The following is a 26,735-nucleotide window of genomic DNA, read 5'->3' on the forward strand; positions in this document are numbered from 1 at the left end:
CAAACACTAACTCGCGCAACAGTTACTTAAGTTACGAGAGCAACTTGCGTCTACCATTGATTTTTGCGAGAGCGTTTACTAGATATATTATTAGAAGTACATTATTTTAACTTATGGTAGTTTATAGAATTGGGTTTTTGCTTTGTATAACAAAACAACAACAACAATAGGCAGTTTTCGATATGGCAGTAGTAGAATATATTATACTATAGAATACAAGTTTGGTTTAAATCTGAAGAAAAATACTTTAAACAATAAAGAATATGTGGGCAGATACTGCTCAACAATGATGTAAAATTACATTGCTAACCAAATTCACTGTCACACAGCGCCAAATAGTGATAAGGTTGTGGTCATATAGTTCCCAGCCCTTACAAGTTTTTAATTATACGACGATCATACACCATATATACATTGGTATGTAAATGAACTACATATGTCGATCGGGCTTACTCACGCCCCCCTTCAGCTTGCCCCGTTTCCTTTTGCTGAAAGCGCATTCGAAGTCTGCGCAAAGCTGTCTGATGATCAAGATCAGGGACTGCGGGTTATAAGCCGTTTTTTTACTAATTTCTCCATCAAATAGTGTTATGCAGGAGAAATATTAATATCTTGGAGGAGTATTTGCCATTGTTGTGTCAACGCAGCGCGGGATGCTGGTACTCTTCAAACAGTCAAGATTACAGATGTCTCGTTATGATCCCAGAAGATTTCCTTTATGATGAAGACACCAAACGTTTGGATCGAGCATATATAGGAAGAAAGAAAAGGACATGCATTTCCAGACAGCCTGATAGGAATTACAGCTTTCTAAATGCGTCTTCTTATCGAGCAGCCAAGAACAATGAGCAGTGGTTCTAGCAACTTTCTGCTAGTTCCTATACCGGAGTACCCTGCGTTAGACTGCGTGCCAAACAAAAATGTTAAAATAGTTGTTCTTGGAGCAAACAATGTAGGAAAAACGGGTAAATATATACAATTAAGTTTATCTCTTAACATTTGTAGTTAGCAACAAATTCTAACATGGCATTATCATATGCATTCATCTGATAGGCTATCAATGAAGTCATCATAAAGACATGTATAATGTAAAATTAATATATATAGATATATATAATTTTACGCATATTAATGCTATTAAAATGCCAGAGCCCGAGCAAGACAATGCCTCTTGCGCAAAAAGCTACTAGATTTGTTTCCATTATGCTAATGCAAAGTGTTCATGCTTTTTCAGCTCTGATTGTAAGATTTCTTACTAAGAGATTCATAGGAGACTATGAAGCCAACACAGGTAAACCTTTTTTTTAGAGAAACAATGCTAAGATCATTCACTACACAGATGTTTAAAGATAACATGTTTAACAATTAACTTAATTTCCAGGAGCCTTATATTCAAGAAAAATTCATTTGGATGGCGAGCAAGTTTCCTTACAAGTGCAGGACACTCCATGTGTCTCACTGCAGGTATTTACCAACGCTTCCTGACATTTTTAAGCTAAAGTTGCATCACAATGAGCATGTTGATCATCATTTAGATCACTAAGCCATTGTCTGTGGGATTCCTGCATGTTTCAGATGAACTGTAGGGAATATTCGTTCAAACATTTGGCCTGTAAACAAAGTATGCAGGGCAGGAGATAAAAAGGGTGTGTTCAGCCATAAGCTTATTAGATTGACTCATGCGTACTAAAGAGCTGCTTCAACAGTCTCTTCAACCCATTGAACCTGATCCTGGCTGAAGTGCAGTGATTCGTATAATTCAGTGTTTTTGTATAATTCATATCCCTCTTTACAATAAACATACAATAGTTCAAATTATTTTAATCGTTCAAAAACATGGGAATAATTATGTTTAAACAGGTGTTTATTCTACATAAAAATGTTGTCAAATGTCACGTAATCGTAAAACCAGCATTTTTTTTTATTTTTCCAGGATAATGCAGACGGTCTATACTGTCAGGAACAGATCAACCGCTCCATTTACTGGGCCGATGGTTACGTGCTCGTCTTCTCCATCACTGACCTCAACAGCTACCGCACCATCCAACCCTTATACCAACATGTGCGTCGAATCCACCCCAGTGGTAACATCCCCATCATCGTTGTGGGAAACAAGAGCGACCTGCTGCGCGCTCGACAGGTCCCAGCACACGAGGGTAAGGCACTGGCTGATGAATTGGGAGGACCCTACTTTGAGGCTTCGGCCAGGGAGAACCACGAGAGCGTTCAGGCTGCTTTTCTGCACCTGTGTCAGGAGGTGAGCCGAGCGCTGGGAGGAGGAAATGGGGAGAAGAGAAAAGGAGGGTTACACCTTGCCAGGCCAAAGAGCCCAAACATGCAAGAGTTAAAGAGAAGATTTCGGCAAGTGCTGTCATCCAAGGTGAAGTCGGCTACTGCAGTATAAGTTACAATTTTGTGACTGCAGAGGATTCAGAAAGGTTTTTTTAAGAACAACTTTCTGTTGCTCAAGCGTTTAAGATTGTGAAATGCAAAACATTGGATCTAGCCAGCTGTGAGAACTCATACAAGATCCCACCTCTCTTGGCACTACATTTAGCCCTGTTTTTGATTCAGCTGTTGTCATTCATACAGATTTGTAATTTTCCAGTATTATGATAAATTTTCATGACTTAATACATAACATGACTTTTGGTAGTAAATGTAATAGTCTTTCTTTTGACGTTGTCCTACTATATCAGTGATGCAAGTAAAAACAGATAGGGAGATACTAACAAAATAACATCTACAAGTCATTACATAGGCAAATAGCAGTCTAGGATTGTCACGTGGCTTGATTTTTTTTCTGAAATGTTATTCCAGAAAAGTCCCAAAAATTTTGACAGTGTGCGACATTAATAAGCTATGTTGTTTTGCAATCATATTGGATGTTCTTGACTGCTGGTTCCCATGACATTTGACCTGCTTATGCTATGTTGAAGAGCTCGAGTTTATTGTGAAGGTTCGTAGAGTGTCTCCTTCGCTTGTCCAGATGTCCCATTAGCCTACTCAAATAGACGTTTGTTTATCTCACAGCTTAGATGTAGTTGCATTCCTCTGAAGCAGGTTTGGGGATTACTAACCTCCTAACTAACCTATTGGTCAGGAAAGTGAGTGCAAGAAGCCATTGACCTCTAACCCTTCACTTTTAAAATATAAACATTTTCTTCTCTTTACCAAAAGGCCTAATGAAAGGCAGATTGTAAAAGAATGTCCCCAGCCTTCTCCAATATCAGAATTTGAGAGTAAATGATATAAACAATGTTTTAATACTTTTTTTTCTAAAGTAAAAGACAGGTTTGTAGTAAAATACATATGCTGTGCTGCTTTCTTTGGTGTGCTTTCTTACACTCTCATTCCTTTAAACCAACAACCTTTTATACAACCTTTTAATTTGAAAGATTTGTGTGTCAACCTAAATTTCCTCATACCATTTCAAATGTTACACTAGAGAATGTAGAGAATGACTCAATTCTCTATACTTTTTGGCCCCTAGCGGGTGTTAGAAGTTTCCAAAACTATTTCAATGTTTTGAAGCAATTGTTAAGCATTAGTTTTTGTCCCCGTTACGCCTATTTGTTCAAATCTAATTCAGCTGGTGCCTCTTGAGGACCAAATGTTCCACATTTGTAGCAGTTTACTTCTTTGCAGAGAACATATAGTTTTATAGTTCTTGAATATTTTTGGGATGAGAATGAGGTGTTTTTGTTCTGGACATGCTTGGCCTGTAATTTAACAACAAAGCCTGTTACACTGTCAGGAAAAAAGAAGTCACTTGGGCAGAACCATTTTAAAAAGGTCCTATATGTACACCCTGTTGGTTTAACCCATAGGTGGTTAATATTGGAAATATGATTGAAATACCCCAGCATTTGGGTTAAAACAACCCAGCACAGTTGGGTCTGTCCAATATTTACACAAGTATGGGTTAAACTTATCCTTTTTTTTAAGAGTGTATTTAAGTACAAAGATGTACCTTGGAGGTACTAACATGAACTCTTTAGGTACAAATGTGTATGCTTTTACTGCCCCAGTGACAGCTATGGGACAATTTGGTTCTGACAGAGTACTCAAATGTGCTGATATTTACTGTTATAGGAGACACATGAATACATGAGATGTATGCTGTACTGTACACGCTTCTCTCTGACATTATGATTATTAATGACTTCCTGGACTGCTTAAATAAGAAAGACAATAGAGTTGATGTTATCAACACGCTCAAAAAGAAGTATGATTGGTTGTTTGTCCTTACCATCAAAAGTATAGTTCATTTGGGAAAGCTGGACAAGGAAGTTCGAATTCTCATTAGAGGAGAAACAGCTGTGATGTGAAACAGTTATAAGACATATATTTTCTCTTCTGAGCTCATTATGTTATCACAACCACAGGAAGCATGACCAGGACAAATCCCATAGGAAGACTGGGGGTTGAACAAGGGAATGTGAAAGACAGAATGAAAAAGTGATGGAAGGAAGTGGGTGGAGATTTAAGGGAAGACAACGCAGAGAAGAAATGGAAGACAAATAAAAAACCTATACATTTTATAATACATCTTTATTATCTTTTAAATTATCCCAAATGTGACAAATCTCATTGTGGTTTAAGACTTGCCCTCAGCAGAATCTGTCAGGATGCAGTGTTATATGGTTTTACTGTTTCTCCAGTACATTTTGTATCTGTAAGTATGCCCTATGGTACTACATTTGTAATTATACTTTGCCTAAAATCCAAGACTTAGTTTTATACAATACATAACAGGAAAACCATTTACCAATGGATCTTTGACTGCTGCTCTAAACTCAGTAATTTCTAAAATGACTTGAATGGTTTTATGTTTAAATTTCTTGATGGTGTAGCAAACAATTCTCCAGCTCTCAAGGACTGAAATGGCCTTCACAAGATGGCTATCCACTCCCCAATGTTTAACAGTCAATGTGTCTATTTGTCTTCTTTAAATGTAAACCACCTGGATGTAGACCACATTCCACAGTAACTCCAGTGGTCCAGATTTTCATTGGGTTATGCTTCACTGTGTGTTAACTATGGATAATTGTGATCTCTTAATAGCAGTCCATAAAACGTGAATCATTAAGATTTTGTTTAAGACTTTGTCAGTGCATTTTTCTGGTATTTTGTGCTATTAGCAGCTATGTGAACTTTTCACTAACCTGCCATTGACAGCCAACTTTCAGTACTTTAAAATTTTGACTAATTTACCTGAAATTTGGATCCATTTGTTTCTCTTTTTGGTAAATCTGGTACACTGTCAAAAATAAAAATACAGAGCTGGGGCAGTATACCCTTTAAAAACGGTACAATTATGTACCATTTAGGTACAAATATGTATCTTTGAACTGCCAATATGAACCTTTGAAGTACTAATATGCACTTTTTGGGTACAAAGGTGTACCTTTTTGAAAGGGTACTGTCCCAGTATCGACTTTTGTACCTTTATTTCTGAGAGCGTAAATTTCTTTGCTTTGTAGATTTGCTTTACAACTACATTTGTAATAGTTACATCAAATGTCCAGTGTTTCCATATGTCACCCTCCTGTGAAATGAAACAAATACAAACTATATATATCACATATCGCTTATATAAAAATAAACACACAAAGAAAAGATCTGTATCACCAGAGAGGGTTTTAAAATTGTCTGCTGGTTACTACAACAGAAAAGATTTACAGCAAGTCTTTGAACACTGTCTGCCGACTTCCGACTATACAGAAGCCTACATGTGGCATCAAAAAATTTAGGGATGCTAATAGTTTTATGATATTGTTTTCTATTCCAAAAAGTGTTTAGGTGTTTAACAGTCTAAAATAATAATTTAAACTTGAATAAACACGTGCACTTGCGGTTCTTAATCTTTCACCAGATGTCGACATCTCAACAGTACTGTATAGATAAAAGCATTACAGTGGAGCTTAAAATGGTCCTTTATTTAGTTTATTCTAAATAATGTTTTGGCTTATTTGGTCGAGCACCCACTGAAGCTCTGCTTTATCATTAATCACTGTCATCATTTCCGGGATTTCTGTGAGTGTATAAATAGTCACTTGTTTCCTGTTTGTACTTGAACTTGAAAGTGTTTCTGCTGTATATCAGTCATTATAGTAAATTCAAAATTCAAGCACATAGTCAGTAATTGCTTTCACGTTTATTTCAGGATCACTTTTCTCTGGATTGTGATTCTAGAAATTGGTTTGTGTTTTTAGTTTGTGTAAATTCCAAACTGCATATGGAAGGTTTATGAGACTTTTACGACAGTGATGGAATGTAAAACAAAAGCAGATTTTAAAAGTATGTCAAAAGAGACAAAACATTCCGATTTTTGCAAGGTGTCTTTTGCGAGGAATTTTTGCTCGTTCACTACATAAAACAATCTGACGGGCAAAAGTGTGTGCTCAGAAGTGCATGGTGGGTGGCAGATTTAACAGATAATCAAAGTTAACTGCCAAGATTGTGTCCCTTTTTTAAAATTCCTAAATATGTTCATGAATGTAGTCAGTGGAAAAGATAGCCTTATTGTGTTACAGTTAAACCACAAACCATATCTGACAAAGCTTACTATATTAACTCATACAGATATAGCTATAGCTCTTAAAAGAGTTTGAAATATAATAATGCATAATTTCAGAGGAATTAAAGGTGCAGTGTGTAATTTTTAGAAGGACCTCTTGACAGAAATGCAAAATAATATACAAAACTAAATTATCAGGGGTGTATAAAGATCTTTCATATTATGTGTTTATTGTCTTAGAATGAGAAGTTTAATCTACATACAAAGAGGGTCCCCTTACATGGAAGGCGCCATTTTGTGCAGCCATGTTTCTACAGAAGCCCTTAATGGACAATTTTTTTTACCAAGTTGCCTGCAACGATGACATGTTTGTCCGGTGGTGGCTACCGTAGCTTCTCTATGTGTTTCAAAAACAAGAGGTGAACAGTGGACTGAACCGTTGGTTGCAATTCCTAACCTCACCACTAGATGCAGCTAAAATTTACACACTGCACCTTTAAACAGAAATAACCTTCTTTTGATCAGTCTAGTTTTGACAGACACTTGGCGTCCATATCTGTAATGTGTGAGATCATATTTAAGAGCAACAAGTGACCTCTTGTCATGTGTTGCAACGATCAGTAATAACAAAACTGCTAAAAGAAATATAAAATTGTGACAACTAGCCCCATACACCCCAATATAAAGGAACTCATATCTTAACTGTTTCTATATAAATATAGACATAGATATCAAAAGCACTGCACTATTTAACACAACCCAACATACAGCTACTCCAACGTCTTTACTAAGTCTAAAGCTTGAGGATTACCATTACACCCAGCAAGCCAAGTATGTTTAGACTTTTTCCACATTCATCTCATTCACCATCTTAAGGAACTTCTGTATACTATTTATTATGATGTTTGTCTTAGCAAACATTGCCAGCAACTTTGAGCATGCACAAGAACATGCATAGCATAAAACTTTAGTCATTGCAGGCTGAAAATTGGATTGATGTAATCTTCAGGTCATTTATTAAGGTCAGCAATGGCATAATGCAAAGCGGAATAGATTTGGAGAGGATTATAAATGTAACTCAATGCTGGCTGGAACACCATAATCATCCATGGCACTGAATAGACTCTACTAGTTGTTTATTTAGATTTATTTCATAACATTTTTGCAAGTAGCAAGAAATAATTGCTATTGGATTTTTACATATATTGTGTTTCATGAAGAGGACACTAGACTGCTGGTTACACCTACATAGATAAAGACGAATGCTAAGGAAATAATCAATCACTTTGCTGATTTGATCGGTGAGTCTATACCCAGAGAGGAATAACATCAGTTATATACTTTGTTTCAAAAATAAATTCTCATTAAGCAGCGCAAGAATGCACTTTTTATACACTGAAAAACACAGGTATAACTCAATTCATAATGAGTGCTTTTTAAGTATAAAGGGCCGTTCACATTATAACAATAACTATAACTATATTAGCGTTCACATCCCCGGATGAGAATCTCTGATTTTTTTGGGGGATATTTTGCAGTCTCAAATTCACTTTATAGTGATATTGACCCAAATAGCAGAGTGTAGTTGTTTAAAATGAATCAGTAATTGATAATGTCGTGAAAGATTTATTTATTTTTTGCTTATTTGACCATCAGCCTTAGCATTACTGAATTACGCTGTACCCTTAACAGGATTTAAACATTTACAATCCTACACAAAAGCTGGGTTATTTGCATGTTTGGGTCAAATATAAACATTTTCTGAGTTAATTTAACCCAGTGGCTGGGTTTTTACCATTTTGACTCAATGCTGAATAACAATGACCCAATAATAACAATGCTGCATTTTTTACAGTGCAGTAATGAAATATTTACTAATGGATCTTGCAAAACTCTTAACACATGATTGTCATGAATTACCAAACTATTCAAACTACCAACTGTCACCTTTATACCATGACTAAATCATACTCCTTTTTAAAATTAGTTTACCTTTAGCATGTCACAAGCTAACAGCAAGCAGATTTAGCAGTTTGGTCAGTCCTGTTATGAATATCATGTTTACATATGGTCCTTTCTCCTCAGTTTGCTGTGACTGACTGTGAAACGACTGACATGAAGACATTTCAAGGTGTGCCAACTTCCCAACTGTGAGCCTGCAATGCTACAGCCACCCAGTGTCTTTTACAACTCATTTCCATCATGGGCCACCAGAGGACACCAGACCCATAACCAAAGTTTGTGTCTCCGGCCACTGTGGTCCACTATAACCCTTTTGTGCCTTTTCCAGCTGTCTGTTTCAACAGCTGCCACCATAAAGGTTGGTGTGGTGGGACCTTGGTCATGTGACCCCATTTTTACCAAAGCCCACCCTGATGTGGCCGCACGGTTAGCTGTGGCACGCATCAATAAAGATCCATCACTCTCAGACGGCGTCACGTTTGATTATGTCATCCTGGAAGAGGAATGTGTGACATCACAGTCTCTCGCCCGTTTTCTTGGTTTTTATACTCGAGCGTCTGGGTTTATTGGCCCTGTTAACCCAGGTTACTGTGAAGCCGCCTCTCTCTTAGGAAAGAGTTGGAATAAGGCAGTGTTTTCTTGGTCTTGCATCGGATATGAGTTGGATGACACGCGTAGTCATCCCACTTTTTCCCGCACCATGCCACTCCCCACCCTTGCGCTGCTGAGCTTCATGCGTTACTTTCGCTGGGCACATGTGGGCATCATTTCATCAGCCGAGGATGTCTGGGTGGAGACGGGAATAAAGTTGGCTGATGCCCTCCGGACTCATGGAATGCCTGTTGGCATAGTGGCATCCTTTGGTAATGACCACAACAGTGCGCGTAAGACCCTGGTCAAGATCAAGAAGGTGCAAGATCTTCGCTGTGAGTTTAAAACACTGCTAAAATTGGAATGACTGTCTATGCATATTTAAGGCAATGGTTAAAGGCGCTCTAAGCGAATTGACGTGTTTTAGACCATAAAACATTTTTTGTTACATACAGCAAACATCTCCTCACTATCTGCTTGCTGCCTGTCCGCTGATCAAACTGTAAAAAAACGTGTTCTCTGTAGACAGCTCAGGCTCGACAAACGGCAATATCAACATAGTGGCCAAACCTAGCACAACAAAACAAAGTGTTACAGCCAATAAACGACACGACGGATTTGGGGGTGGGGGTTGGGCGCGTTCATGAAAGCACGGACGGGAGAGGGAGGGGGAGGCGTTAGCTACGCTCCGTTTGTTTGAAAACAGTTCAAACATCAACAGGAAGTGACGTCGCACATTATTCGCTTAGAGAGCCTTTAAATGGTTGGAAAGCTAGAATGGTTTCATATTATTCTATAATGAATGCATTACAATTTCTTCAGTACATAGATATTAAACGATACTACAAAGCTACTAATAATTTGTCACAAGTGCCCCCTATTTACTCTTTCTACCCGTCCTCTCTGTTTTTCAATGCTTTTTGCAGTGGTCATTCTCTGCATGCACTCAGTGTTAATTGGTGGAACAGCCCAAAAGTTGCTGTTGGAGACGGCATATGACATGCGGATGACAGATGGATCATTGGTGTTCATACCTTATGATACTCTATTTTACAGTCTTCCCTACCATCACATAGCCCAACCAGCCCTGCGCCATAATAGTAAACTGTTACGAGCCTATGATGCCATGCTCACCATCACTATTGAGTCTCCAAAGGAAGAGTCTTTCTACCACACTTTTAAAAAGGCTCAGGAGCAAGGGGAGCTGCCCATGTACATTAATCCACAGCAGGTACATGAATAGGGCGTTAAATTGACTTAAAACTGACTACTGATGACTAGGCACATATTAGATATTCAATAATTAGATTAAACCTTTGTCATCCAACAGGTGTCTCCATTGTTTGGCACCATTTACTCCTCCATTATGGTCATGGCTCATGCCGTGCAAAGTGTCAGGGCATCAGGTCAGTGGATGTCTGGGGGAAACATTGCCCAAAATGCCCGTAACCTGGTATATAAAGGCTTCAGCCATTCATTACAGTCAAATTCTTCTGGGCTTGGCATGCTGGACTATGTGGTGCTGGATACTGATGGCTTTTCTTGGGAGTTGCAACCTACGTATCGTATAGAGATGCAGACAGATATGGTGCGCTTTCTGGGTCGGTCAATTCACTTCCCTCAAGGGGGACCACCCAAAACCGATTCCAGCTGCTGGTTTACACCTGGGAATATTTGTAGTGGAGGTGAGTGAGGTTATGCACATAATACTGTAGGGTTCACTTGCGTTTTAAGGACTGTTTGCCCTCTCTGTCACAGGTGTGAATCTATTCAACACGGTTTTAATCATCCTCTGCGGTTTTCTGCTCATCTTCTTCTTGATTGGCTGTTCTTACTTTATTAGGTATGCATCAACAACACATTGCAATCTAGATTAAACTAAATGAGTTTTTATGTTGTGTAGAAAACTTCAGTAACATTTAAAATGATAAATTTTCAAATGTTTCCTATAGGCGTAGAATTAATCAGATCCGAATGGTGCGAGGTCCTAATAAGATCCTGCTGACTTTAAATGACGTCACATTTATCAACCCATCTCTGAGCAATAAGGTTAGTAGCACATTCACATACACTCAGAACAGACATTGACAAACTCTAATAGTTATTTTGTGTAACAAACAGAAGCTGAGCTTGGATGACAAAACCAGTGAGATGAGAATAAGTGAAGTTTCAGAGCGAAGCCTCAGGTCTCCACTGTCTGAGCAATCGCCAGCCACCTATGAGAATTCAAATATTGCCATTTACGAGGTACAAGAAAAACACTCAATATGGCAGTCTACCAACTAAATAATGTTTTTTTAGGTGGATTTCTAAAACAAACAAAAAAAGTACTAGGAAAAAGTGTAGAATACTTTAAAAGGCACCTTTAGTATAAAAGTATCCTCTTGCTCATTTGACAGGGTGACTGGGCATGGTTGAAAAGACTTCCATATGGAAACTTCCAGAGCATCACGCCTAATACCAGTGATGTATTTGAGCTGGTTGGTTTGCCACGAAATTTCTAATTAGATTAGTGCTTATCTTGTTTGTGTACAACACTTCTATAATCCCTGTCGAATATTTTCTTCACTGCATCTTACCTGTCATACACCAGATGAAAGATATGAGGCATGAGAACGTTAACCCCTTTCTCGGCTTCTTCCATGACTGTGGAGTCTTTGCCATAGTAACGGAGTTCTGTTCACGGGGCAGCTTGGAAGATCTTTTGGTAAATGAAGACGTCAAACTGGACTGGATGTTCAAGTCCTCTCTTATTATGGACCTCATCAAGGTACTTATTTCATTGCTTTGAAAAATATACAAATAAAAACAGATCATTAATACAAAAATCTAAATATAAGTACATGAAGCAAATAATAATATACTTTTGTACTGCTATACATAAAGCTTGTGTGTGTGTTTTTGAATGGCACGCAGGGTATGAAATACCTTCACCACAGAAACATCTGTCATGGAAGGCTTAAATCTAGGAACTGTGTGGTCGATGGACGTTTTGTGCTTAAAATCACAGACTACGGCTACAATGAGGTGTTGGAAGCTCAGAAATTTCCTTATGTTGAACCTCCAGCCGAGGGTAAGTATTATAGTGAGAGAGTCTACTGTATATGTATTTGTCTTCGTATTGCATTGCATAACATGCATGTAATGTTAATGCATTGTAACCTGTAGACCTTCTATGGACTGCCCCAGAGATATTGAGAGGGGGTTACCCTGGTTTGTATGGCAGTCTGCCTGGTGACGTGTACAGTTTTTCTATCATCATGCAAGAGGTGGTAATGCGAGGGCCTCCATACTGCACGCTGGAGCTGTCTTATGATGGTCTGTTGATGAGCAGAAATCACATGACCCGCTTTAGATGGATGCATGCATGTATGATACTCACGTATGTATGTAATACTCAATAGAAATCGTCCAGAAGGTCCGGAAGCCTCCTCCAATGTGCCGGCCCGTTGTGTCCCCGGATCACGCTCCAATGGAGTGCATTCAGCTTATGAAGCAGTGCTGGAATGAGCAGCCAGAGAAAAGACCTACATTTGAAGACATTTTTGACCAGGTTAACATTAGCAATACTCCCAAACTGTTATTTATATAATAGATAAATAGAAAATATTACTTTGTTCCGACTATGGAAAACTGCATAATTTTGATATCATTCCCTGCTTCTCTCTCTCTTGTCTCTTCTTCATTCTTTCTACAGTTCAAGAATGTTAATAAAGGGAAGAAGACCAACATCATCGATTCTATGTTGCGAATGTTGGAGCAGTACTCCTCCAACCTGGAGGAGCTGATCAGAGAAAGGACAGAGGAGTTGGAAATAGAGAAACAAAAGACTGAGAAACTTCTAACACAAATGTTGCCCCCGTAAGGGATAGAAACACATACATTATATTTTTTAAGGAAGGGTTCACACAAATATGTACATTATTCACTCACCCACCCCAACCCCATATGCTGTTATTATAAGAATCTTTACACATTTTATATACATCACTGCTTTGTTAGTGGTCAGATTTATATGCATCTTGACATAGTCAATAATAACAATCACTAAAATAGCATCACAACCTACGTGGAATAATAGTTAAAGCCAAATCTAATTAATTTAGCTTTATTTACCCGCAGCCATAACATGCACATTAAATGTACACATTTTACACAATATGCATAGTTAATGCACATAACAGATATACTAGGATAACACATAACAAAAACTAAAAGAAAGCTGAACAACTTCATGGCAATGTAAAACAATCACTGGTCTTTGTGTCATCTGTGTGGAAAAGATATATTATAAATGTCCTCTTATACGAAGGAAAATTAAACCAGCCAAATGTGAGGAGGAGTCCGATATTGACAGGGAGTGGGAATTCGGCAAGTCCGACCTTGGGTTTTGACATCAACCATATGTTGAGTTTTGAAGTCAGTCCAACGTTGGGTTTTGACGTCAGCCCGACGTTGGGTTTTAGGTTTTGACGTCAGTCCGACGTTGGGTTTTGACGTCATACAGTACCTGACTTGAATTGACATCAAGACGACATTGGGATTTGACGTAAGTCTGGCGTTGGGTTTTGACATCCACCTGACTTTGGCATTGATGTCAAGACAATGTTGGAATTTTATGTAAGTCCACCATTGGGTTTTAACATCAACCCGACGTTGAGTTTTAAATTCTTGCCCGACTTAGAGCTTGAACTCCAACTCACGTTGGGTTTTGACGTTGACCTGATTTTCATTTTCAACCGAAATAGAATGTCTTGCCCAACTTTACAGATTGACATCAGGTCACTTTGGCCTTCTCCACCTCATCCCTTGAAGTACACATTCTTTACGCACTGAAATCAAAGATTTAATGAGATCTGAGTAATCCACACATGACAATTCACTAAAAATAATAAATACAGAATTACAATGCCATTGGGGTCTATCTTCATAATCTTGCCTAGGGCCCCACAACCCCACGAGCCGGCCCTGGTTGTGTTTTGACATCCGACGTCATGTTATATCCAGTCTTTACCATGGGTGCTATCAACTGTGATTGTTTAGAAAGGAATCAGTTTTGTTAAAAAAATTAAAGCATAGTTTTGAGAAACCATAAAGTAAATAATGAATACAGTAATTAGTCTGATTATTTACTTAATTGTGTTTTGTTGCCTAATCTTCTCTAGGTCAGTTGCAGAGGCTCTGAAGCATGGGACTACAGTTAAACCAGAGTACTTTGACAGTGTCAGTCTTTACTTCAGTGATATTGTTGGCTTCACCACAATCTCAGCAAATAGCGAGCCCATTGAGGTGGTTGACCTTCTCAATGACCTTTACACTCTTTTTGATGCTATAATTGGCAATCATGATGTCTATAAGGTAACACCATTTTTTGCATGAATTCACTGTATAAGCAAATGTGTTTATTTGTTTGTTGCTCAGTTCATGCAGTTAGTTTGTTGTGACCATATCTATTTGTTGTCCTAAATATCATACATTTTTGTATGGTAATGAATGTTTCTCTAGCTGTGAATCAAATATACCTTATGTTGTGCACATACACCTTACATGCTGGACTTCTTGTATACATTTTCGAAAGGTAGTATAGACAACAAATGAAAATGTATGATGTAAAATAGTGCAGTAATATGCAAATTGGACAAACCTTCTATGATTGCTGCTTGCAGGTGGAGACCATAGGTGATGCTTACATGGTGGCATCGGGTCTACCTGTGCCAAATGAAAACCGTCATGCAGCTGAGATCGCAAATATGGCCCTGGACATTCTGAGCGCTGTAGGCACCTTTAAGATGAAACATATGCCTGATGTACCTGTCCGGATCCGAATAGGGCTTCATACAGGTGAGACTGATCCAAACAAATTGGTTCAAGATTACTGGGAAAATGTTTTTTCAATATATCGCATTCTGATTAGGTCCATGTGTGGCTGGTGTGGTGGGTTTGACTATGCCACGGTACTGTCTGTTTGGGGACACGGTCAACACTGCTTCTAGAATGGAGTCCAGTGGAATGCGTAAGCCAGAACCAATTCTTTAAATTAAAGGCTTAAGAGTGAAACTGCTAAAATTTGTAAATGTCAGATGAATGATATGTCTTATATTAACTGTATTATTGCCCCTAAATAGCAAAATCTATTGTTTTATTAACAAACAGCCTTAGAGTAAATATATGCACTGTATGTTTTTAGCGTACAGAATCCATGTCCATTCTAGTACTGTGAAAATCCTGTTGGACTTGAAATTGGGATACAAAGTTGAGTTGAGAGCCAGGACTGAAGTCAAGGTGAGCTCTGTATTTATCTGTTCATATTATTTTGTCTCACAGTTAGACTATTGTTTATGTTATGATGCACTGAAAAATTCAGGTTGTTGTATACCAGTCTAGAAAACTTTGCTAAAGTCATGTTTTGTGATTTGTTACATTCTACATGCAATCATTTTATATACTGTAAAGCACAAAATGTGAAAATATAACCATCATTAATATTGACTGAGTAATGCCATGTCAAAGATTGAAATGAAAGTGAAATTAGTGACTGAAATCAAACTTTGATGCTAATAATTTAATAATTAATTAGATAAACCTTTAACTCGGATTTTACAGACACGGTCACATATTGTTCAAGCAGAGAAACTGCCAAACAATGCAAATTGAATTTTAGTAGTACTTTAATGAATACTAATAGGTTTAGATTGACAGGTCCTCTTACCATCCTACTCTCATCCTCTCGTCTCCGCAGGGGAAAGGTATAGAAGAAACCTACTGGCTTACCGGGAGGGACGGCTTTACCAAACCACTCCCAGTACCACCTGTACTAAAGTCAGGGTAAGGGGTGGCCTTTCCATGGCCTGTGTCCTTCAGTGTGTGTGTGTGTGTCTTCTCTTTATCTTATCCAATGTATTTTTCAGGCAAATGGCTCATGGTTTGCAGATGGAGGAGATAGCTGCATACAAGAAGCGGAAAGCAGAATCACAGCTTGCAAAGAAGAAAAACTGAGGTAATGTTATGCATGGAGAATGTATAACATTACTTAATGTGGCACTTGAAGTGGGGTGGAGGGGGGGGGGTGGGGGTGGGTTATAGAGTTATTATGGGAGACTGTCAAATTTTTTTTTTTGATCCATTCTCCAACAATTAACAGGACTCAGTTCTTCTACTTTCAAGTAATGTTTCTTTAAATATTTTATATTTTCCTGCACTCTTAAAAAAATTGGTTGTTTTCATCCCATGCTTGGGTAAAATATTAAGTCCATATTTCACCCAATCACGGGTTGAAAACAACCCAGCAAGGTTGTTTTTTTCCATATTTTATTGAACCATCAGTTGAAAACAAGGTTTTCATTAAATGTTATAAACTATCATTTAACAAACTTGCTATGCATAAAATTGATCCGCTTAATAATCTGTTTCATGTAATAACTGTTTTACAATAAGCTTTTGTAATATTCATAAATCAAATCAGATTTGTATGGGTGATATGGCGATGATGTCATAATCTTTGTACCCCTCAGACATTTTTGGTTTTGAAGATTTGTACTTTCCTAAGATAGGTCTTAATAAAACTCTCTTCTTTCAGACTGGATGGCACTCCTCAGATATGGATAGCCAGCTTTTCAAAACGGATCGTCGGCTATGTGTTGGCATGCTGCTATGTTTCTGTTTGTGTGTTGTGTCATGCCCTGAAAGTCTTGTTTGTTTGTTTCATGTGTCATGTCTTAATAGATCAAAACAAATAATATTTATACTATTAAATATAGTCTCAGTGTTTTGGTGTCCTAAGCAAAATAATGTTAATGTTTTTCAATGTATCAAATGTTAACATAAACATTTAACAGATGAGAAAAGTTAAAAGAAACATCATGTATTTTAAACCCTTTTTCTTATTTTTCAAACACTGGTCAAATGAATGTAATTTGGTGGTGACGTATTATATAAATTAAGGTTGGTGTTCCATTTTTGCTTGTGTATCTTACAGGCCTGAAACCAGAGATTTTAAAGTGTTGCTTCAAAAGGCAGTGAGGAAAATCTCTACTGTACGTCAAGTGGCTCAGCTCACCCTAGCCGATGATGGCAATGTCATGATCCACCATCACTGACGACCTTCAAAGCCCTTTTGACCCCACACCTGCAAGCAGAACAATACAGAATATGAAGTACTCGATACAAGCTTCTCCTTGTTTCTTATAGCAGCAATTCAGATGCTTTTGACATGGACTGTTCTTGAAAATCAGCACAATACTCATTTCTGTTCGAACGGAGATTAGAGGCCAGTAGCCCTATTCACTATATCAAGCGCCTCTCTAAATGAAGCAAGGAGCTAAATTTACCTTGTGGGAACCTTTTGCTCAGCAAGAAGGCAGTCCGAATCTGACTATTCCCACCAGAAACAGATCCTCCCTCTTGTAAACTTAACAGTGACTGAAATATTGATACATGTACAAACTAGAAATGCCATATGAAGTTTTAGTAATTTTAAAATTATAATGTAATAAATGAAAAATAATTTTAACAATAGAATAATTATGTTGTTTGATCATGAGATCATGTTTATACCTACATTTATTTTGGACTTTACTGAATGCCATCACAGTGATATTTTATCATATATTTGGTCACCATACCAATATGAAAAATATTTTAATGTAAAAATGTACTCTTTTAGTTAATTGTTAATGGTTTGGAATAAACATATATATATCTTTATGAACGTAGACAAATGTAGAAAACAGTGAATTTCTGAAATAAATTCAATGTGTAATAATGAAATAAAAACATTACCTGGAAATACAAAGTGTCATTTTTTGAAAAACAGATTTATATTGGTGCAACACAGCTAATTTGTGTCTTTTCTTTATGGTTGTGTCATATTTAAAGCACTGAAATACTGTAGAACAGCGCCATCTTGTTATTGTATTAGTAAATGCAGCAGATGGCGACCTACATTAACACTCTATGTGGATTATCCAGTACTGACTTCACATAAGACTTTAGAGCTGCGAGGTCACCCCTAACCAGATTAGCTCAAACTGATTTTGCCAAGTGGTTGATGTCTTCGGGGCAACATATTGTGTTGAACCAAGGACAAAATTTTTCTAAAACCTAAACCCACCCCACACCCTAACCATAACCAAACCCTATAATCAGAGGGACATGATAAGTGAAAAACAATGGTGTAGAAACAGCCTATCCTGGTTCTAAGCTTAAACTTAAAACAAACTGTAAACTTACTTCTGAAATCTGAGTGGTTGATTGAAATGTTGTCCCAGGGTCAACATAATGTTGCCCTGAGGACATCAAAAACCGGCTCATTAGTTCAAAGCAAGATTACATTGTTATTCTTTATTTACATTGCTTTATACATGCATACACAGACATTTAAATTGTGCATTTGTGCTTTTAAATATTTTTTCATAACCACAGGGACAAATAACATGCAGGGATAGGGGCCTATAATGAAAAGCTATGTTTCTATTATAAGAAATGTATACATTTTTTGGTAAAAAATTGTATTATTCAGATTAATGTTTAATTAGTATGGAGCAATTGAGTCATTAATGTCAGACTTAGATGTTTAATGTCTAATTTAGGTGTCTGATTTAGATGTTTTGAAAATAAAGCAGTTCATAGATCTTTAAAAATATGTTATAAAAACTAAATAACAATGAAAAGCAATTGTAAAACTGAGTGGCAGCCAATGCTTACTGTTTTATGCATGTTTTGTTTGACCCAGCTTTGACACATGAATAGCTTCCTTTAACATTTTGGGTCTACTGTTTCATACAGCCATAACAAGTATACTACTGAATGGTGTCAGGTGAAAGGTGGCTGCAAGTTTAGCATGGTATGAAACGAATCAAAGCAGAAACTTGTTTATACTCAGTCTTTCAAACTATGCATTGCTATTCTGTTATGAAACAGCATTGGTTTTGTGTTGTTGTTATTATTAATAATATTATATTTTATTATCAGCTAATTTGTTGCTATTATTGTATTGTAACAATTTATCAATGCATTGCAAATACTTCTCTAAAATATCAACACAGACAAACTACTACAAATCGAATAAAATAATTTATTTGTTCGTTGCTTGCAAATATAGAAAAAATAAACCTAAACGCATTTAGCTGCAGTACTTAAAATGACTAGTAATCAATACTCATCACGAACAGAATAAATAACAACAACAACAACAACCCTGACAGAGCTCGTGATGGGATGGATGACCCTTCGGTCAAATGTTTCATCCAATAAGCGCGCTACATTCCTTTACGCAACCTGCTTATTTACATCTCATTGGACAAAACTCTGTCAATCATCAGACGACAACTTGCCAGTGCAGTGAAACTCCAAGTAATACTATTGGTCAGCGAGATTGACGTAGACCCTAAATCTCTACCGCGATTGGTTTAGTTTAAGAAGATGCGCTTTCAATCACACGATTCGCCCAATCGATTGCCTCGCTTCGCACCCTCCCACCCATAGTCGGATGACGCACGAGTCATGTGTTGTTTGTGCTGTGGTCCGTAGTGTACACAGGGTGCGAAGAGCAGATTGGTAGCCAGCTAGGAGGATCTACCGATAATAGATCGGGTAAATGTGGTCATGTTGCAGTTGCTGGCATTAAGCTCGAGGAGCATTGGCTGGAATACCTACGTTTCATGTGGCGGCCAGGAGATCAACAGTGAAAAGACTTAAACGCGCCGCCCAACACCACGGTTTCCCCCAAACAAAAATGGGGTCTCTGTCTATAAGCCGAAGGTAAAGTGACCTTAAATATCTCCAAACTGATGGCAAATCTAGCGAATTACCAAGAAGGCAAAGCCGCAATGTTGTTGCTGGAAACGCAACAGCGGGCTGTAGGAACTAAACCTGCGACGGCAAACGGCGACACCTCTGTCGGGGAACCCCCTTCCGTACTGGATTGCGTACAGCACTCCGACCATCAGACGGGTGAACCGCATCAACGCCAACAGTGTCACGAAAACCACCTGGAGTCACCGGCGAGGAACCGTGTTAACCGGGTACAAGAGGACTCGGCCCTTACTGCGAGCAACACATACGCTACCTCATCCTCACCTGCTATAGCTGTGAACGCCAGTTTCTCCGTGTCAGACGACATCAGAAAGTGCGGCTACCTGAGAAAGCAGAAACATGGCCATAAGAGGTTTTTCGTCTTGCGGGCGTCGAGTCACCTGGGCCCCAGCAGACTTGAATACTACGACAGCGAGAAGAAATTTCGCAACACTCTTCGCTCCAGCGCCGCCAGCAGCGCTTCTGCAGCCTCAGCTGGAGGACCTACCGTGACTGCATCTCCCCCGAAACGGGTGATTTATCTTTATCAGTGTTTCACTGTAAATAAAAGGGCGGATTCAAAGAATAAGCATCTGATTGCTCTGTATACTAAAGATGAATACTTTGCAATTGTCGCCGAAAACGAGCAGGAACAGGAGGAGTGGTACCAGGCGCTCAGTGAGCTGATGAGTGAGGGAAAGAGATGTAACCTGGATGCGGAGGACATTGATGATGGTTACGGTACTGTAACTCCAGGTACTGACTTTAAAGAAGTGTGGCAAGTGAATGTTAAACCAAAGGGCTTGGGCCAGACTAAAAATCTAACTGGTGTGTATAGACTCTGCCTGTCTGCTAAGAGCCTCCACCTTGTAAAACTGAACTCTGAAACGCCTTGCGTGAACTTACAGCTGATGAACATCAGACGCTGTGGCCATTCGGAGAGCTTCTTTTTTATAGAAGTCGGCCGCTCCTCTTCGATAGGGCCTGGAGAGGTTTGGATGCAGGTGGATGACTCTGTGGTGGCCCAAAACATGCACGAAACCATTCTGGAGACCATGAAGGCACTGAAGGCATATGTTGAGTTCAGGCCTAGGAGTAAAAGTCAGTCATCTAGCACCAACCCGATGGGCTTCATCACAACACGACGGCACCTGGGCAACCTTCCGCCCAGTCAGACGGGGCTCCAGCGCCGGTCTCGAACTGAATCTGTGGTGGGAACTCCTCCCAGCAGGAAGAGCAGTGGAGCGAATGGATACAGATTTCGGACATCCAGTGAAGGAGAGAGCACCATGAACCGCCCGTTTCGCTCTGTGACGGGTAGCCTCATTCATCTCAACACGGCGCGTGCTAATCTGAGCCGCCAGGAAAGTAGCAGTGGGGCTGGGGCGCGCTACATTCGTGCCCCCCCGGGCTCCACCTATCATGCTCGTTCGGCCTCGCTGCCTGTGTCACACTTTCCCTCGACCACCAGCCCGGTCAGCATGTCAAGCAGCAGTGGGCATGGCTCTGTGTCGGACACCATCACACGCCCCTCCAGTGCATCCATTTGTGGATCCCCTAGCGATGGAGGTTTCAACTCTTCTGATGAATACGGCTCCAGCCCTGGAGATTTTCGCTACTTCAGAGTACGTAGTAACACCCCTGACTCTCTTGGAAATACACCACCAATACGTGAGGAACACTGCCTCAGCGACTACATGGCTATGGGCTGGAATCGCGATGGGTCCGGAGCAAGCACAAGTGAGGCGGTTCGTGATGAGAGCGCTGATGAAGATTCACGTACTGGCTCGCTAAGGAGGCGAACGCCCTCCTTCTCCAGGCATGTTGGTGGCGCTAGTGCTGCTGGTGTGGCTGTGTATCAAAAGATGACCCAGACCAATTTCTCGCTGGACGAGGCTGGAAGTAGCTCTTGGGGTGGCAGTGCACAGACCGTCTCTACCTCCTCCTCCCTTTGCTCTGACTACAGCTCCAGTTCTGAACATAGCCAGGACCGGCCCCCTAGCCAACGGCTAGCAGATCCCTCCAAGGATGATGGGTACATGCCCATGATGGCAGGTGTGCTGCCATCCTCCAACAATGCAGACTACATGCCTATGCAGCCAAATATCCCACGTGTCCAAAGTCCTGCTTTACCTGTCCCCCAGCACGTGGACTCACAAGGCTATATGATGATGCTCCCAGGCAGAAGTGGGTCTACTGATTCCCCTGTCCCACCCAGCCCTGAAAGTAGCAGACGAGGAGATGGACGGGGAGTCTCAAATCGCCCTGAGAATACAGAATACATGGATATGTCCCAAAACACATCTACAGGTAATGCACAAAAGTTCTCCACTGACAATTACTACGCTTTGACCACTCCTGTGGTCCCCAAATCTTACAGTCCATATTTCTCTCTCCCTCGCTCATACAAAGCTCCAACCAGAGACCAGCTTGATCACGCTGATTACGTACCCATGAGTTCCCCTGCCAAAGCAATTTACACCCAGCACACGTCCACCCCAGATCGCAGTAGCAGGTACCCACCCTCTGAAGCCTCACTACATAATGGCTGTGCGGACCGGCCTGCGGTTCGGCCGAATCGCCTACCGTTGGGAAGACGGAGTTTGCAAAGCGCCCAGCAGACAGGTGAAGTGGCAGTGCGTCCTTCTAGCCCTGGAGAATACATCAATATTGAATTTGGGGATCGGCCCACATATCCTACCTGCTCATTATCTACTGAAGGCTCCCCCGCAATCGGCGTCAGCAGGGAGCAACGCAAATCCCCCCTGCCACAGGACTACATGACTGTTGAGGTGGGTGGCCTCCCACCAAAAAGTCAATCTCCTCGGCCTTCTCTAGTAGCCCCCTGGAACCCTCCTACGTACATCCGACCCTCCTCATCCTCCCATTGCGGTGGGCTTACTATGGGTAAACCTGACGACTACACAGAAATGTCTTTTGGAGATGAAGAGGAATGTAAGAGCCCTACAGCCATGCTCGAGCACCTGTGTGTCCTAGAGCAGCAGTTTTTTCCTTTCAGCCCCCCGAGTGAGCCCAAAGTTGTCCGTGCTGATCCTCAGGGCAGGCGGAGACATAGCTCGGAGACCTTTATCACATCACCAGGTGCATCAGGTGGAAGTGGCCTGGATGCACAGTGTAGCACAGTGCCTAGCAACAGTCAGCAGGCGGGGCACACTAAGTGTCAGAACTCTGCACCTTTTGACACTGTTTGGATGGACAGTGTGACATCTGGCAGTGAGGTGACACCGGGAACCTCCTCGGATAGACCCAATTCCTCCTCTGTGAGGTCTGGAAGGACTCTACCTGCGGAACACCAGAATGGCCTAAACTACATTGCCCTAGACCTGAGAGATGACCTCCGGACTGGGAACCCTCACTCTCCATCACCCAGTGTTACTCCCCCAGAGAACGGTGCCTACGCCAGCATAGATTTACTTACAGCAACATCTAGGTAAGGTAAGCTGCTGTATGAATATGTGTGTATGACTTTATATATGAGAAGTGAGAGTCAAGTTATTGTCTCTAAACAATAATTGTTAAAGTAAACATGTAGAAGTAAATGTTTGCATTTATTTATTTAAAAAAAAACTTTTGTTAAATCATCTTATAAATGAGGGAGACATGCTTTAAATTAATGATATGGCAGTTAGTGTTTAATGTTTTTATATTAGATATGTTCACTTTCAAGACATATTTCTTTCTGGATCTTACTGAAATAATATATATATATATATATATTATTATAATTTATTCAAATACTGATATCCATATTTAGTGAATCTGTGTAAAAATGTTCCTGTAGCCCAATTAATGGTTCATAGCATTTGGCAGCATAAAGGTCATGGGTTCAATTACTAGAGAATACAAATAGTGAAAAAAGGCTAAATGCACTGTAAGTTGTGATAACATTTCATATAAACTCTGAAAGTTTGCAAGGTGTTTTAAGCAACTTACATTGTATTCAGATTCTGTTGGCTTCTCCTTTCTTGACATTATCATAATCATGTTGCATCCTCTTTATGTGCACTTATTTGTTTAAAGGGATGTTTCACACAAAAATGAAAATTTTGTAATAATTTACTCACTCTCATGTTTTTACAATTTCTATAAAATTCTTTGTTTTGAGGCCCTATTGACTTAAAATACTATGGAAGTCAATGGTGCCTCTGATTGATTTGGTTACAAACATTCCTTTAAATATCTTCCTTTGTGTTCATCAGAACAAAGGAATTCATACAGGTTTGTAACAACATAAGATTAAGTAAATAATGACAGAATTTTAATTTTTTGGTGAACTATCCCTTTAAAGGGGCTGTAATGTACTTGGCTGATGGTGTGTGTGTTGCTGCAGGGGCAGTGAGAGAATGAATCGTGAGTGAGTCAGTGTTCTCAGCAAGCTCTGGATGACTCATTTGTTTATCATATTTGAACCAGAGATGGAGGTGTGTTTCTATCTGTGAAATAGGTTGGCTTTAAACATGTGATGACTTCCTACATCTCTCTCTCTCTTCTTTTTCATCCCGTTCCTCTCCCCTGGCAGACAACAGTAATGTAGGTGCATGACTCAGGTGATGACACACAAGCACTAGCCAACTGATACAGATATAGACTGCAGGGTTTAGCTGTAACATATTTGCTTGGCATGTCAATGGCTGAAGGCTTCATAACATTTCGAGGCTGTGCTAGGCTGCTATGCTTTGCCTTTTATTCTTCTACTGGTGGTTAAAATCAAATGAATGCTTTCAAACAGGTAGTCCCAATGCGTACTCATGCTATTGGCTGAGTCGCTATGTCAGGCTGCTAAAACAAACAGGAATTTCCACAGAATTTAACCTATACTTGGTGTTTAATAGTATAGTAGCATATTCTCTATGGCATAGTCGAAACATTAAAAACATTACACCTTTCACTTATAATTTTTCATAAATCTTTTATATATATATATTTATCAGCCATATGCACCTGTCCAGATGTTAATGCTTGTGACTTCAACTTGCGTCCTAGAAGTTGTCATCGTATCATGGCAGAATTGAACCTATGTTTTAGTATGTGGTTTATTTTGCCAATTCAGATCTCAGACTAAGGCCATGTTTACATTAATGCATTTACGTTTTAAAACGCATTACTTTTGCCACGTTTACGCCTTTCATTTATACCACGCCACCATTTTTGACCCTCATAAATGGAGTTGTTCGTAAATGTTTTAGTTTGAAAAGTCTGGGGTTGCGCTGCAGTGTAAATGAACGTAGACGAAGTCTTTTGTAAACAAACAGCTGGTCTTAACGTGAACGAAATTTTTATTTAGGTAAATGGAGGTATGCAACAGAGGTTTTGCCCAAAATAGTAAACTTAGTGCAACCAACAATTATGAACACTATATCAGATTTGGTTTTAACATGTATCTTAATAGAAAAATTCTGTACTATATTTGTTTGAGTTTTGTTGGGTTTGAATATTGTTGTAATGTTATTTAAGTTTTGTTTCAATTTAATTAGCTTATTACGAAAAACAGAGTGTAATTTTAAACGCCATATATCCGTTTCATCGGACGCACGCACATGTCGGAACTTCACTTCCGGATGGACTGACTAGTTTCTAAACTGAACTCTTGAACAAATACCTCGTCGAAAATAACAAATGTCTTGGTTTCCTAGGTAATCTACATGTTGTTTATTTTGCTTGTTATATAAATTAACTAAAAGGACTTTGTTGTTATTTATTCTTAGGGGTTTTTACCGGAAGTTACGTGTTGACCACGAAAGCCGCTTGTTTATGTTGTTACTGCTGAAAACGTCTATAGGGCATTGTAATGGATTGAACTATACAGTGGACTGCGTATACAAACCACTGTGATATGCTACTGAATGCCAAAACATGCAGTATTATCGTTTGCAATAATATAGTTGTAGTTGTTTTAACGATGTGCAAAATCACATTATTGAGTATATCACTTACTTTTCAAAAACCAGCCTTTAGTGCACACTGCACAGAAATTAAATTCGCATTCAGAGCATGATGTAGCAGCACATTTCCTTGTGGCATGCTAATGAGTTTTAAAACAAGCAACGTCACATTCATTTTTAATACTTCAACTAATTGCGTGGTTTTTTGCGATTTCTGTGTCGCTAGCGAAGGACGTGCGAGGACAGGCGCACACTTTAAAAAAATCAACGTCCTATACATTTTGTATACTATAGCCAGCCACGCTTTTAAGGGAAGGGAAGTTATTGGTGTCTTTCTGACGAATACAGTCAGTTCGTAAGAAGATCACCAATATGAACTATGAGTAATACATTTTTTTTAAACATAACAGCGTGAAATGGCTTAATGAGGAACTTGCTACATTAAAGCAATAAGCATTTATGTATGCATCACCTTAAGTTTGCATTTGATAAATGTTGTTATTGCTTCAAGTACGCTTCTGTTATTACTGTTTACTTGATAATAACATCAACATTAACCTATTGATCATATTAATTTGTTGTTGGGAGAGCTAATTAAGACATATATTTTTGAAGTTTTATATATTTTTAAAACTTCTGTTAAATAGTGACAACATTAAAAATATATAAAACTTCTAAAATATGTCTTAATTAATGCCATTTAAATACACAAATAATCGAATATTTGTTTTTTTTATGAGCTCAAATATTCCGATATCATATTACAAAAAAATGCCCATCCCTAGTTTGCCTGTTCACTGTCTGTACATGCCTGTCAGCACAGGTATGCACAAGACAGGTAACATTTACTATATCATAGCAAAGCTTTTTGCCTGTATGTAGTACTGGTTTTGAATGGTGCTGGCCTTTGGTGTAATTACAGTATTTGCTATTATATTTTGTATTTCAGGGATAGTTGATATCTT

The 26,735-nt window shown here is 39.2% G+C and overlaps 3 protein-coding genes and 2 long non-coding RNA genes across 12 annotated transcripts in view; 3 read left to right on the plus strand and 2 right to left on the minus strand.

The window, feature by feature from the left end:
- rasl11a (RAS-like, family 11, member A) lies at positions 1-5,104 on the plus strand. The gene is made up of 4 exons (XM_055210993.2): positions 1-965; positions 1,235-1,291; positions 1,382-1,464; positions 1,934-5,104. Exons 1-4 carry the CDS (start codon positions 815-817, stop codon positions 2,402-2,404), a joined length of 762 nt encoding a protein of 253 aa, XP_055066968.1. The 5' UTR covers positions 1-814; the 3' UTR covers positions 2,405-5,104.
- On the minus strand, positions 2,132-12,931 carry LOC129448544 (uncharacterized). 2 transcript variants are annotated; one of them, XR_012360031.1, is made up of 4 exons: positions 12,690-12,931; positions 12,459-12,603; positions 11,656-11,861; positions 2,132-2,269 (listed from the first exon to the last, which is right to left on the minus strand). It is a non-coding gene; the product is annotated as an uncharacterized lncRNA (long non-coding RNA). The 2 variants fall into 2 exon arrangements; XR_012360032.1 differs by lacking the exons at positions 12,459-12,603; positions 12,690-12,931 and adding an exon at positions 12,286-12,413.
- On the plus strand, positions 7,840-17,768 carry gc2 (guanylyl cyclase 2). Of its 4 annotated transcripts, XR_008645761.2 has the most exons (20): positions 7,840-9,411; positions 10,003-10,307; positions 10,407-10,761; positions 10,835-10,919; positions 11,029-11,125; positions 11,198-11,323; positions 11,476-11,556; positions 11,670-11,846; positions 11,993-12,149; positions 12,245-12,394; positions 12,481-12,629; positions 12,774-12,937; positions 14,242-14,434; positions 14,743-14,917; positions 14,991-15,089; positions 15,264-15,358; positions 15,816-15,901; positions 15,985-16,073; positions 16,653-16,712; positions 17,052-17,768. XR_008645761.2 is itself a non-coding variant. In XM_055210959.2 (19 exons), the coding sequence occupies exons 1-18, from the start codon at positions 8,685-8,687 to the stop codon at positions 16,070-16,072; spliced, it is 3,309 nt and encodes a 1,102-aa protein (XP_055066934.2). In that variant the 5' UTR covers positions 7,840-8,684; the 3' UTR covers position 16,073; positions 17,052-17,768. The 4 variants fall into 4 exon arrangements, 3 of the variants coding, with proteins under 3 accessions (XP_055066934.2, XP_055066927.2, XP_055066943.2); XM_055210959.2 differs by lacking the exon at positions 16,653-16,712; XM_055210952.2 differs by lacking the exons at positions 15,985-16,073; positions 16,653-16,712.
- LOC141349073 (uncharacterized) lies at positions 15,350-20,292 on the minus strand. The gene is made up of 3 exons (XR_008645764.2): positions 20,153-20,292; positions 17,133-17,201; positions 15,350-16,019 (listed from the first exon to the last, which is right to left on the minus strand). It is a non-coding gene; the product is annotated as an uncharacterized lncRNA (long non-coding RNA).
- irs4b (insulin receptor substrate 4b) overlaps positions 19,573-26,735 on the plus strand; it is a 22,075-nt gene continuing 14,912 nt past the window's right edge. Inside the window, exons 1-2 of one of the 4 annotated variants that reach the window (XM_055210926.2) lie at positions 19,573-23,318; positions 24,408-24,435. In XM_055210926.2, the coding sequence (XP_055066901.2) occupies positions 19,864-23,318; positions 24,408-24,417 (3,465 nt within the window). In that variant the 5' untranslated portion in view covers positions 19,573-19,863 and the 3' untranslated portion in view covers positions 24,418-24,435. Of the gene's footprint in view, positions 23,324-24,407; positions 24,436-26,735 lie in introns of all 4 variants that reach the window. The other 3 variants (XM_055210940.2, XM_055210934.2, XM_055210918.2) reach the window with 3 other exon arrangements.

The sequence above is a fragment of the Misgurnus anguillicaudatus genome, chromosome 21 (genome assembly GCF_027580225.2).
Source record: "Misgurnus anguillicaudatus chromosome 21, ASM2758022v2, whole genome shotgun sequence".
Taxonomy (NCBI): Eukaryota; Metazoa; Chordata; class Actinopteri; order Cypriniformes; family Cobitidae; genus Misgurnus; species Misgurnus anguillicaudatus.